A 12,132-nucleotide genomic window follows, 5' to 3' on the forward strand; every position below is an offset into this window, starting at 1 on the left:
TGAAAATGGAATGCATTGAATAACCTCTTATTCTCTCACGAGGTAACCTTGTTTTCCTATTTTCCCTCTTAACAAGGGTAAATCAGTGGAGATTGCACAATGGTAATTTACTAGCAAATACAGCAAGCCATAACTATTATGTGAAGGGTAAAATGGGAAGGGATAGTCACAAGGGTTATTTCTGAAAGAAGATAGTTATAAGTAGACTTCAACTATTTCTCTTCATACCTGTTTTTATTAAAATGTTTCATTTAATGAGTGGCATAACTTGCTGTGACTTAAATTTTGGAGCATTGCTATCAAGATAATCTTGAGGCAATGAGTAATAGAAAAAAAAAAGAGTAGTTGAAATCTCAAGGTTTTGTATGTAGGGACTCAACAAGAAAGTCAACAATGATTTGTAGCTCATTCAATGGAGAGGGAGATAAGGCCTGTGTATACTAGTTAATAATGTGATGCTTGTGATGGCATGTGACAGTAAGATGTGGTGAGGGCAGCAAGATCAGCTCTAGGCTGTGAGAAGAAGATATTTCCAGTGGAGACGTGGGTACTAATGCTACTGTGCAAGTTGGTTTGAGACTTGATTTGATATCAAACATGATATCAAGTATCTAAGAAATGAGTTTTGCAGCAGCCATCAAAATATTTGGAGCACGGGGAGTAAAGAGAAGAGCTGTAAAAGCAACCCAAAGAGTTTTGCTTATATTTTTTTTATAAGTCTGAAGCTGAGAAGGGTGTGTTCTCTTTCTAAAAATGTATTGGAAGATAAATTCTTGTGTAACATGAAAGTTGAAACCAAATGGGAATGAAATAAGAAATTTAGATGAGAAATAAGAAGAAATTTCTAACAGAGCACTGAGGTTCTAGTTTAGCAGCTTAAAAGAGCACTTAAGAACTCTCAAACTACTTAGAGTTCATTTCTAAGCTATTTATGAACATATTATCTGATGCTATCAGATTAGTGCACTTGATGACTTAAGGTTTAATTTTGAATCCTCTGTTTCCATAGAAGCATATAAACGTGCTTAAATGTTGGATTCCTTTGGTTAGAAAATGCTTTCTTTGAATGAGAGGGTGTAACTAAGGTAGTTCTAACAATTCATTCCGGTATTTGTGATGATGTTGCTAGTTTTCATCTATCTAACTTGTCTGTTGAAGGGTTAATGTTCTCATGCAGATCTTGGATAGCCTGCTGTTGGTTTAAGCTCAAGTTGCTGCGCAAAAGATGCAACTGTGTCCCCAAGTTTCTGAAGTGTCCTGAATGATACTGATCTCATAACTCCCTGTAAAATGATTGTTGCTTTCTTCATTAAGTAAAACAGGCTTTATTTAATCAGGAGGGTTAGGACCTTAAGTGAGTAAATAGCGAAAGGTGAAAAGCTAATGGTGCTGCTCATAATGCATGTCATAATTCCTTTGAAAAAGGCACAGAGAGCTGTAGTGTTTGTTATTAAACTACAAATTAAGGCAGACTCGGAAAGAAATAAATGTTCAGTGAGGTGCTGGCTCTACTTTCCTGAACTCTCATGTTAGTCTCCAAATTAGTCCTTGCAATTGCATCTGAGCATTTCCATGATCTGTGACCCCAGATCATTTCCTGTGTTATTTTTCTCCTCATTTTTAGTTCTCTATCCCTGCTAGGTGTTTATAAGGGCTTCTTTTAGGCCATGCTTTTCTTAAAAAGCAGTCAGGAACGCTGCCCTCTGTGATTACAAGCATAGCCTGAATATCGGGGAACAATGAACTGGGATGAACTGCCTCAGCGCACTCTTTCCTTCTGATGGCCTTGTTGACATTTTTCCCATCACATGTTTCTGGAACCCCTGAGCTATTTATGGGAGTTAGAACTTTGGTATTTGGGTGATAAGTAGCAATTTAAATGTATGCTGACAACAAGGTCTCTTTGAGATTACCAGCACACCTCAGTCACCTGGTCAGACTTAAATGTCCTGAAACAAGCAGTACAGATGATCTGAGTACAGCCATCTTGTGATATTCCGTCAGGTTATGCTGTTCTGTGTTTATTGGGCTAAATACAGTCTGAAGTAATGGACTCAGGTATTTCATACAAAGCGAAAACCTCTAATGTGAGACCTTTGGTATCACGTTAATTCCGAAGAATATAACTTTGTCATATGACATTCTGCTTCTTGCAGAAACATGTACAAGAATGAAAGTGGCAGGATCTTGCCACGTCAGTACTGCTTTCGTCTGCGTAGTAGAGAATAGCTCCTTATTTAAGGACCTCACCTCAAGGTGGAAAGAATGGCTACTTCATCCAGCCCATCAGAGAACTATTTGCCTGGGAATGAAGGGAATCCGCTTAGGGCAGAACAAATGATTGAGTAGCATGCTGAACAAAAGACGCAAACCTTGCTCAGCTGATTGTTTTATTAATTTATCGCTGTGATATAACCAGAATTATATATATTCTGTAAATAATAAAAATCAAGACAAGCTGATCTAGGAATGATATTACAAATGCAACAGAAATCATTGCAAATAGAAATTCAACAGACATCTGTTTAGTTGGTGATCATTGCAACAATACTGGCATACTGTTTGTTCAGCTTTGCCTGCAAGCAAGCCAAGCAGAACTTTAAGCTATCATTAATTTGCTGCTAGCAGAGTTTATTTAGCATTTCTGTCCATATTCTGCTAGGAAATGCATTTCTATTTCATTGCTGTCTTCAGATTCTGTGAACTCAGTGATGTACGTGCTTGTGGGAGATAGCTGCTGTCTTAACAATGAAATGTACCAGCGACAAAGTGAAAACCCACAAAACTAGGCTGAACTAGTTCTTTTGTGTTCTGCCTATCTCTTCAGTTGACAGAGGCTGGAAAGGACCTGGCCCTACTTAAGAAAATTAATATCTGTGAAGCTTAACCTAAATTTTACATAAGCTAATTGCCAAACTGAATTGGTCTCTGATTTTATATTATGTCTTAGTTCTACAATATGCCAGTAATTCTGGGACAGTATAATATTTTCAGACATTTTTAGGGGGACAACTTACAATGAGGATTTCTCAGAAAAGCATAAAGATCTGAGAAGAACATCGGTGTAGCACTTAACATTGAATGATTTACGTGGCCATTTAATTAGGGGCAATGAAGCTACAGTTAATTTACATGCTGTACCTTATGTATTAGAAGTGTTTACTGTTGTTAAGTGGTTTTACTTTCCTTATAGATATTTCTCCTATATTAGTAAATGCACACGACTTCCCAGAATGCAGCAGTCTGACTACAGTTCTAAGTTTCACAGACTGGTCTGCATTAGATCTCCCTGCAGAAACAGGATGAGTGCCTAACAAGATGCAAATTGTTTGTGGTTTTAACACTTTCTCTCTGTTGTATTGCTGACTTCAAGGAGGCAGGTGGTTTCAGTAATTCCATTCTGCCCAGTTCAGTTGCACTGCAGTTTCAGTAAGTGGCAAGGGGACCACTGCTGGTTTCTAGACAGGTGAAGATGATCGTGGATATCAGTTACCAGAAAGTAGCAATATTTTTATGTCACTGGTCAATAAAACAGCTATTTTATTGCTGCCGTGATTTTTTAAAAAATGTATTTTACTTGTCGTCTTTGAGTAATTATGGTTTTCTTACCAATATTTCTGCTTGTTGGCATCCTGCTTCCTGAATTTGGTGGTAATTATTCAATTACTTCTGCTGCGTTTCTTTGTAGTTTAAAGTTACTCCTTAATTAAACAAGCATTGAAATGTGGTGGAAGGGTGATCAGTGCTGTCTAGCATTCCTGTTTTCTAGAATAAACTTTGAAATACTTGGTTGGCTACAATGTACATTTCCTTGTGCTCTTCTGTTTTGAGAAGTGTTTTGAGGGATGTGATTTGTATTATCTTCTTAACTAACTTTATTTGGAAGAATTAATGCAATGTTTGTTGAAGTGTTGAAATTTAAATTCAGGCTATAATACAACCTGTTAACTTTTTTTTGAAGACTCAGAACTACTTTGCTTTTTGTTAATGGTTTCTGAAGGCTTCATTCATAGAAATGGCTTGGATTGGAAGGAACCCCGAGTTCCATCACCAAGTTCCAACCCACTGCCGCAGGCAGTGCCACCAACCTCCAGATCTGGTACTAGACCTGGTTGCCCAGGGCCCCATCCAGCCTGGTCTTGATCAGCTGCAGGGACAGAGCATCCACAGCCTCTCTGGGCAGCCTGTTAAATACTAAACTCTTCTTTTGTCTGTGAAGTTGTGTTGCTGATGTTATACTAGAAAAGAAGGACAAATCTAGGGGAAGAGAGAACACGGTGCAAATCATTGGACTAATCCTTTAGCTTGCTGCATCAGTTAAAATGCTAAATATTCATAGACCCAATTACTCTGAGTGATCTTCAAAGTAAGAGTGTTCACTTAAAAATCAGCTACCCTACAGTTACTCTGTATCACTTAAGCTACCTCCCTAGATATATTAAATTTTTGCTAAAATTAGTGCAAATATATCACGGATCCACAAGGCTCTTATAAGCAATTAATAGTGTTAAGTGACTTGAGTATAAATAAGAGCCTTCTCTAAGGCTCTTCACTAAATCCTTCCACTGATAGTTGAGTTCTGCTGTCTATTATATTAATGTAGAAACTGGCCCTGGGAATATTGGGTACCTATGAATAATTTTGAATGGATGTATTAGAAAAAAATTAGAGATGAGTTATGTTCAAAGAGGGGGCTAAATCCATTCGAGAAGTTGTTTGTTGCCAATTAATTACCTGCTGCTAATTAGAATAATAAATTTGAGCACAGTTGTAAGTCTTGGCAACAACTTTCACTATAGGCTTATCTGGAAGCTACAGTAAATGCTATCATTAGGATCTGTGATAAATCTGTCATAATAGGTGAAAATGGATAAAAAGACGAAGAAGCCTCAAAAAAACATAATTCTACACAGCAGAAGTCTTTACACTTTATAAATGTGATGGCCCTGGGAATATTCACATGAATTGATTAGCTCGGTCTTCCACATGCTGTTATAAAACACAAAACTTCTGTACTTATTGAAATTCAGTATAAAAAATGGAGGCATAACTCTTTTTTATTATAACACTTGCAATTTTAAAAAGTGTGTGTTTCTGCCAGTAAAACTGTAGTAGAGAGGTCCAAGCTGGAAACTGTAAATATGGTCTAGTTATTATTTCTTCACTCTTGTACTCTTGTATTCATCTTGCATCAGTGTGAGAGAGGATTGCCATCTAAAGAGTTGCTTGATCTGTCCTAAGGATCATGTGGTTCATTAGCCTACTACTTTTTTTTTTTTTAAGTAAAAAGTGCTGGTAACTCTGGAAACAACATATGTGTTAAAAATGTAAGCTGATAATGTTTTTCCCATGAGTCCTTCTCCATGGAGAAATTGGCCTTCAAATTGTTAAATAGTGTGGAAATATCTGTATGGAACGAGATCTTAGCATGTGTTGAAGAAAGTTACTTACAACATGCTGTTTCATCTAAGCTGGTTTCAGCCAGATGATTTTGTCAAAATACAATTTTTAAACAGACGTTTGGCAGGCACACTAGAATTCAGTGTATTCAAATTACAAGTTACTGAAATTCAATTGAATGATCTTGAAAACTTCAGCTGCTTTAAAACCTCAATTAAAATAGGATGACACTAAAGAAATGCTTTCTTATGAATTTTTATTTTGTACTGAGTTACTTTCATTTTTACATGAAATGGTGCTTTTTTGGTGTACAGTATTCATAAATTGCTCTCTTGTCAGTATGACAAGGAATACTAAAGTAAAAAAATTAAACTAGTGAGGAGTTAACTTTATATGTGAAGGTCTCTGCCAGTTTACCACCTAATGGTTCTTAGTGAAACAGAGCTGGGCAAAATTGCACCACTGAGGTCCTTTACCCTTGAACCATTATTGCTCGGTGTATTTGCTAACTACTTGAAAAATAACAGCAGGATGGCAACACTTGCAGGTGATGTGAAATTGATCAGGTTGATTTAAAATAACTGCAACCACACAATCACTGAAGTATCTGTCATTACTGAGTCACTAAAAAGGTAAAATATCTGATTAAATTAAATGTTAATGGACATAGTAGGAAATGTGAGGAGGAGCCAGGATCTGAAGAACCATCTTACATCATAGGAGAACTAACTCTAAGTTAAATGCTATCGCTTATATTTTCATTCTGAAATTAAAAATAAATACAAAATAGTTCTGTTCAAAGCACTTAATTAAAGAGAAGTAATTTTGGGAATTCTTGGAAAATGGGGATGCACAGAAAATATCCAAACACGTAAACATGTGATGCACCTGAATGTTGGATATTGTGTGCTGTTCTTACGTCTCATCTGGAAAGGTAATAGGATAACTAGAAATATTTTCAGGAAAAGTAGGGAAGGTTAAGTAGATGATCAGAGGTGAGAGATCACTTCTGTATGCTGATAGATTGGATAAGCGCAGTTTTGTTGTCTTGAAAATGAGCTAAATGAAAGGAAATCAGACACAGTGATTAAAATAATGAACTGTACAGAGAGGGCTACTGCGGAGCTATCTCTTCAGTATCTCTTGTCACACAAGAACTGCAGAGCTTGTATTAATATGTCAAGGCAGCAACTTTCAAATAAACAATAAGAAATACTTTTTCATACAAAACATAATCAAAGCGTAAGACATTGTCACTAGATGTTGTAAAGGCCAAAAGTTTAACTGAGTTCAAAAAGGGATTAATGGCTACTTTTGTTTCATGAATTGTGAAAACATCCTGCACAGACGTGTATTTTGGCTTAAGAAGTTCATAAGCCGCTAATTGCCAGAAGATGGGAAGGAGGGGTTGCTCGGCTCCTGCAGTGCCTTTTACAGTCGTTCCTTATGCATCTGCTAATGGCCATGTTGGGAGCAGGATAATGGGCTAGACGGGTTTTTAGTCTGTCCCATTATGGATGTTTTTATTTTGTAGGTGTAGTAATTTATTTTTTCTTCAGTAATGGGTGACAGGATGGAAATTTTCAACTCGTTTTGAGAGATCATTAAATGCTGTCTGGAATACGATTTTTAAAAGTTAATTAGAGATGATTCTACTTGGCTTTCCTTATTTTAATATACAAAAGATAATCTGCAAATTCAAGTGTTGAATGTTCAGGAGATTTTGTCTAAATATGTGGTGATGTGAATGAAAGTGAACAACTCACATTTCACTTGACTAATCATGATATTTGTTTAAAGCATAATGCATCAGAAATATTGTCATAGTGAACAAAGGGAGTCTTCAGTAGTCCTTTGGTCTGAAGGAAGGCAAACGGTATTATTTCTGCTAGTGGAGTTAAACCGTGTTAAATTTCAGATGACAAAAAATTTTTGCATTATACAACTTACTTTGGTCAATTACTTTAGTAGGAACTGAGACAAGTGAGAATTTCTTTCAAATCATTTTTGTACAATTTTATAATCCTTTTTTCTTTTTGGAGTGAAGATTTCCTTTTGAGAATAAAGGAAGCATGAGCTGTTTCTTGTTTTTTTTTTCCAACTAGCCTTATATTTGAGTTTTTCTCTCCATGTGAATGTGTAATATGAGTTTATTTGTACTTACTAAACAGATTTAATCAATTATCATAGTGCACTTTGGAAATGAAAAATACATTACTCTGTCAAATGAGTTTATCCTTTACCGCATGCAAACTGTGCATGTCATTATAAATCATGTTGTCAAACTTCTAGAGTTGTTATTTTTGTCTATTAGGAAACCTTGCTTCACATCCAAAAAAGCAATAAGGAGACTACACATAGAAAAAAGTGAGCCACAATCGATCATAAAATACAATTACACAATACTCAATGCTGAGTAAAATTAAGACCTTAAATAGCAGTAGCTTGTAAAGTTTAAAATTAAAAGAAGTTTCATTGTATTTGGTGAAAAAGGAAATTAGATCAATGAAACTGATCCCTTGTATCTTGTCTGCTGCTGACTTATGTAAAATTATACTTGATGTGAGCCTCTTTTGTATGTTTATAATCAAGATTTGGTAATTTGTACTGTATTACCTCAGTGGTCTGGAAGGGGATCTTTTGAATTCAACCGGTACCGAGCTTAAGAACTGAAAGAATCTTCCGCATTGCCATTTCTACCTTGGCTAACACAATTGCAGAGTTTGCTCTAACAGCTCGGGGCACTGGACTGGATGATCTTAGAGGTCTTCTCTAACCTTGGCGATTCTATGCGTTACCGGCTGTGCCTCTGCCAGAGGGTGCAAGGGCTCAAAATGCAGGCTCATTGTCCTTGTGCTCTTACTGGTCAAGGAGTTTCTTACAGCCTCCCTTGTTTACAGTATGTTTGCTGTAGTGCAAAAATGTGCTTTGGAAGTCAGATGTGCTAATTTTACAGACAGCAGTGAGAGAAGGCAAAGGTCTCATCAGGCGGAAGAATCCAGCTGAGGTTTAAGGGGATTATGGTGTGGGAGGAATTGATGTTGCTGACAGTACTGTTAGTTGTCTTGGTTTGGCTGTTCCGGAGTGGATGTAAGGGCTTTGAAGAGATGTTACAAGGTAAAACTTGTCCTGTGCAGAGGCTATAATGTGAAGTGTCTAGAAAAAGCTTGACAGTATAGTCCTATAAAAATCAAGCAAACATGTAACTTTTTTACTTCATCATATCAAACACTACATTTGCAAAGAACTATAGGACTGTTTCCCTCCAAAACTGCAGCCTAAAATTCTGTTTAGTCATCTCCAATCTCTACTGATTTTTCTCTGATTTTGTAGTATGCTACGTAGTGTGAAAGTGATCAGAAACCTGAAACTTGCCATTGGAATAGAAAGCAAAACATGGTTCTCAATTGCTACTAAAGAAAACTGTTCAATCTGTTACTTTTTGTCAATGAACTGCAACTTGGGTGGTAGATATAACAGTATTTTATTGCTGATGGTTATTCCAAGATCACTTTGCTTCACCTTGTTCTTCCTTCTTTCTCTTCTTCCTAGCATGCATTTAATTCAGGTGGACTCTGTTCAGCGGTGGATGGAAGATTTGAAGTTGATGACAGACTGCGAATGCATGTGTATTCTCCAGTCCAAGCCGATCAGCACTGAGAAGGATGAACAAAATGAACTCATCCTTTCCTCACAGTACAGCACAAGTGATAACTTACAGCTGCTATTAAAAAGAGCTTGGATAATAAGCACAGAGTTGACCAGGATTGCTCAAAAGTTGGAGAAGAACAGATGGCAAAGAGTCCACAGTGTGACAGTAAGAGTCAATTGCCACGTACGTTCCATGATAAATGAATACAATGCATTTACCAGGAGTTCGTCAGAAGAAATGCATCAGGTAGGAATGCCTCACCTGATGTCTTTTCTCTTCTCTTTTTAGTAATAACTGCAACTTTATACAGTCTTAAAGAAATCCTTACACCTTTACTCATCTCTTGTTTAAGAAATTTAAATTCCTTTTTAGCTGTAGAAACATTTTGTACTTAATATGGATCCTATTTTATCATCAGCCTGATTCTCAAAGCTGGTCATGTTGACGAATTAGGTGGTTAAAAAAATTAAGTTTTTGGTGATCACTGGGCTGAAATAATTAAATGCCCCATCTGGGAGTTTCTTTGCATTTAAGATTTAGAAAATACTATGTTTATTAACTTTATTTTTATCTCTACTTGTTTTACTTAGAAGAATAGAAAAATAAGAGTGCTTATATTACATAGTAGTTCTGGAGGGTTTTTACTTGATTAACAAGAGAAAACATATATGGATACTAAAAATCACTTTCTCTTTTCCGTCTCTCCAGCTGGAAAAACTTCTAATAGACAAGTGTTCAGAATTTACTGCATTTACAGAAAGGTAATTTAAATTTTTGGGTTGAAATATTCATTTTGCTGTTTTATTATGTTACAGAGTGTGTGATGAGAAGTGCAGATCCACTAACATTCTCAAATGTTTGAACTAGGCCCCTGCAGCTCTGAAAGGCTTTCTGAATGTTAACCCCAGTGGCTGAAGTGAATTGCTTTTATCTAAACTGCATCTTAATGAAAGATGGGATCTGCTGCTGCACAAAGAGCCCGGCATATATATGGAAGATGATTTTTCATAGCTTTTAGGTATCAAGGGAGAAAGTCTGATTCTAATGGTGTAGGTGACAAAACTCCCACTGAGTTCTCTGGAGCCAAGATTTCAGCTTCTGTGGAAAAACTTTTATATTGTTTCCTTATAGACTGTCATAGTTGGTGTTCCTCTGAGTATCCACATATTAGAAAAATAAATCCAAATGAATATGTACTATTTTATTTGCATATGTAGATTTAATTAGCTCCATGCACTCTAGAATGCTGAGAATAGAAAATAAGAATTTTTATATAATCCTACTCATATTTCCCCTACCTTAGGTACGTTATCCTGTTTCCTCCTTTGCAGTTTAAGTGATCTTTCTCTATTTACTTCAAACACTGTGCCAGTCATTCTTCTCAGGGAGTCATCAGGGGAAAAGACAGCATCTAATTACCAGGAAGGAATAGCCCTTGAACACTACTGCTTTTTGCCAAACTTGCACAACTCAAAATTTACTTTCATATTCTACTATGGAGCACACTGATTTCATAAGATCCTTAGTGACCCTCTCCCTCTTTTTCTGTTCAACAAAAAGTTGTTAGGTGAAAGACAGGTAGTACCGAAAATGGAACCTGTTATGTAGGTGGAAACACTGATCAGCCAAACCATTCCTTCCATTGCAGCAGCTTGCTGATGTGGAATAATTTTTGACAACTTAAAATAATGCATCTCTTGCAGTAGTACCAGGTATTTCATTTGAATTATTCATCTGTAGAATGTTTTGCATCTTTATCTTGTTTTGTCAGTTGCACCAAGTATCATTAGTTACAGGATAGTTACGCCACCTGTGAAGCTGCTCTGTGAAACTGCTCTTCACAGAGGGCCTTATTTTACTTTTGAGTACACTGCTTAAATGATTTTTATTCACTTGGACACACATTCAGTTTGTGCCCTTGTCCTGCTTTTATTAAACTATGACAAAGAAAAGAAATGAAAATTACAGCAAACACTTCTTAGTATATCCCTCTGTGTTTTACAACCGGAGCTGCAGCTGAAATGCAGGCATCCTCAGGTGACTGTAACTATAAGCATGAGGGGAAAAATAGTGTAGTTCTGCTGGTATAAACATAACAGCTGCAGCAAAATTTGGCCTGCAGCATGTGAAGTAGATTGTGATCCCCAAAGTATTCATTAATGTCCACTGTTATATTTTGGTGTTATGCTTACTGTGTGCAGACAAAGCTTTGATATTCCGATGTAGACCTCACCTGTGATGATACAGCTTGATAAACAATTGGAGTCTGTTGCATCTTGTTTTCCCTCATTGGTTCCCTCTCTCCTGTTTTAGGTGCATACAAATGGAGGATGAACAGATGCTGAGGTCTATGAAATCTTGTATTAATGAAACGCTCACTACTGTTGCTCAGTATTTTGGCCAGTTGATAGAGCTTGTTTTAACGCATGAGGCACAGGTTAGTCTACAATATAAAAATAAAAGTAATAATAATAAAAATCATCTTTTTTTGGTTTAGAAACCTCAAAGTTTCTCCTGTTTTCAACAGTTCCTATTGAAAATTAAAACTTCTAGAAGACATACGTATAATATACATATTATTACAGCACGCATTTTAACTAGAGCGTATCTTAGTCTCTAGGAAGTAGTGATTAAAATAATGACCTGTGTACAGGCTGTTTGTGACTATCAGCATTGTTTTTTGCATCAAAATAGAAAATAACCCCTTACATGGGGTTATCATAACCATCAACTGGTTTTGGAATCCTTCCCTCTTCCATAGTGTGAGGACTGATGAGAGCAAAGCCTCTGTGGGAGTGTGTACGTAGAGCGTTCCAGAAATACTGCTGTATCACTACACGCATGATGTGTAATTTTCAGTGATGATTAAAATATAAACACAGCGTAATCTGAGATTACAGATGCATTACACTTCTTCCATTAGACCATTCTTGAGGTAATAACTTGCAAGCCTAAGCAATCTATCTTACGCTAGTTTATTTCCTGAGATCTCATTAACTATCCCTTTGCACCATTTAATCTTGCTCAAAAAAACCCCAACAAAAGTAATTATGCTCAATTAATTTGTCCATATTTTAGAC

General features: G+C 36.4%; 1 protein-coding gene across 9 annotated transcripts in view; it reads left to right on the forward strand.

Annotated features, from left to right (window-relative positions):
- INSC (INSC, spindle orientation adaptor protein) overlaps positions 1 to 12,132 on the forward strand; it is a 125,866-nt gene that overhangs the window by 56,476 nt on the left and 57,258 nt on the right. For all 9 annotated transcript variants that reach the window (XM_021403081.1, XM_021403080.1, XM_021403085.1 and 6 more), the window contains 3 exons: positions 8,953 to 9,298; positions 9,761 to 9,813; positions 11,366 to 11,489. In XM_021403081.1, the coding sequence (XP_021258756.1) occupies positions 8,953 to 9,298; positions 9,761 to 9,813; positions 11,366 to 11,489 (523 nt within the window). The remainder of the gene's footprint in view (positions 1 to 8,952; positions 9,299 to 9,760; positions 9,814 to 11,365; positions 11,490 to 12,132) is intronic.

This window comes from Numida meleagris, chromosome 6 (genome assembly GCF_002078875.1).
Source record: "Numida meleagris isolate 19003 breed g44 Domestic line chromosome 6, NumMel1.0, whole genome shotgun sequence".
In the NCBI taxonomy this organism is placed as follows: domain Eukaryota; kingdom Metazoa; phylum Chordata; class Aves; order Galliformes; family Numididae; genus Numida; species Numida meleagris.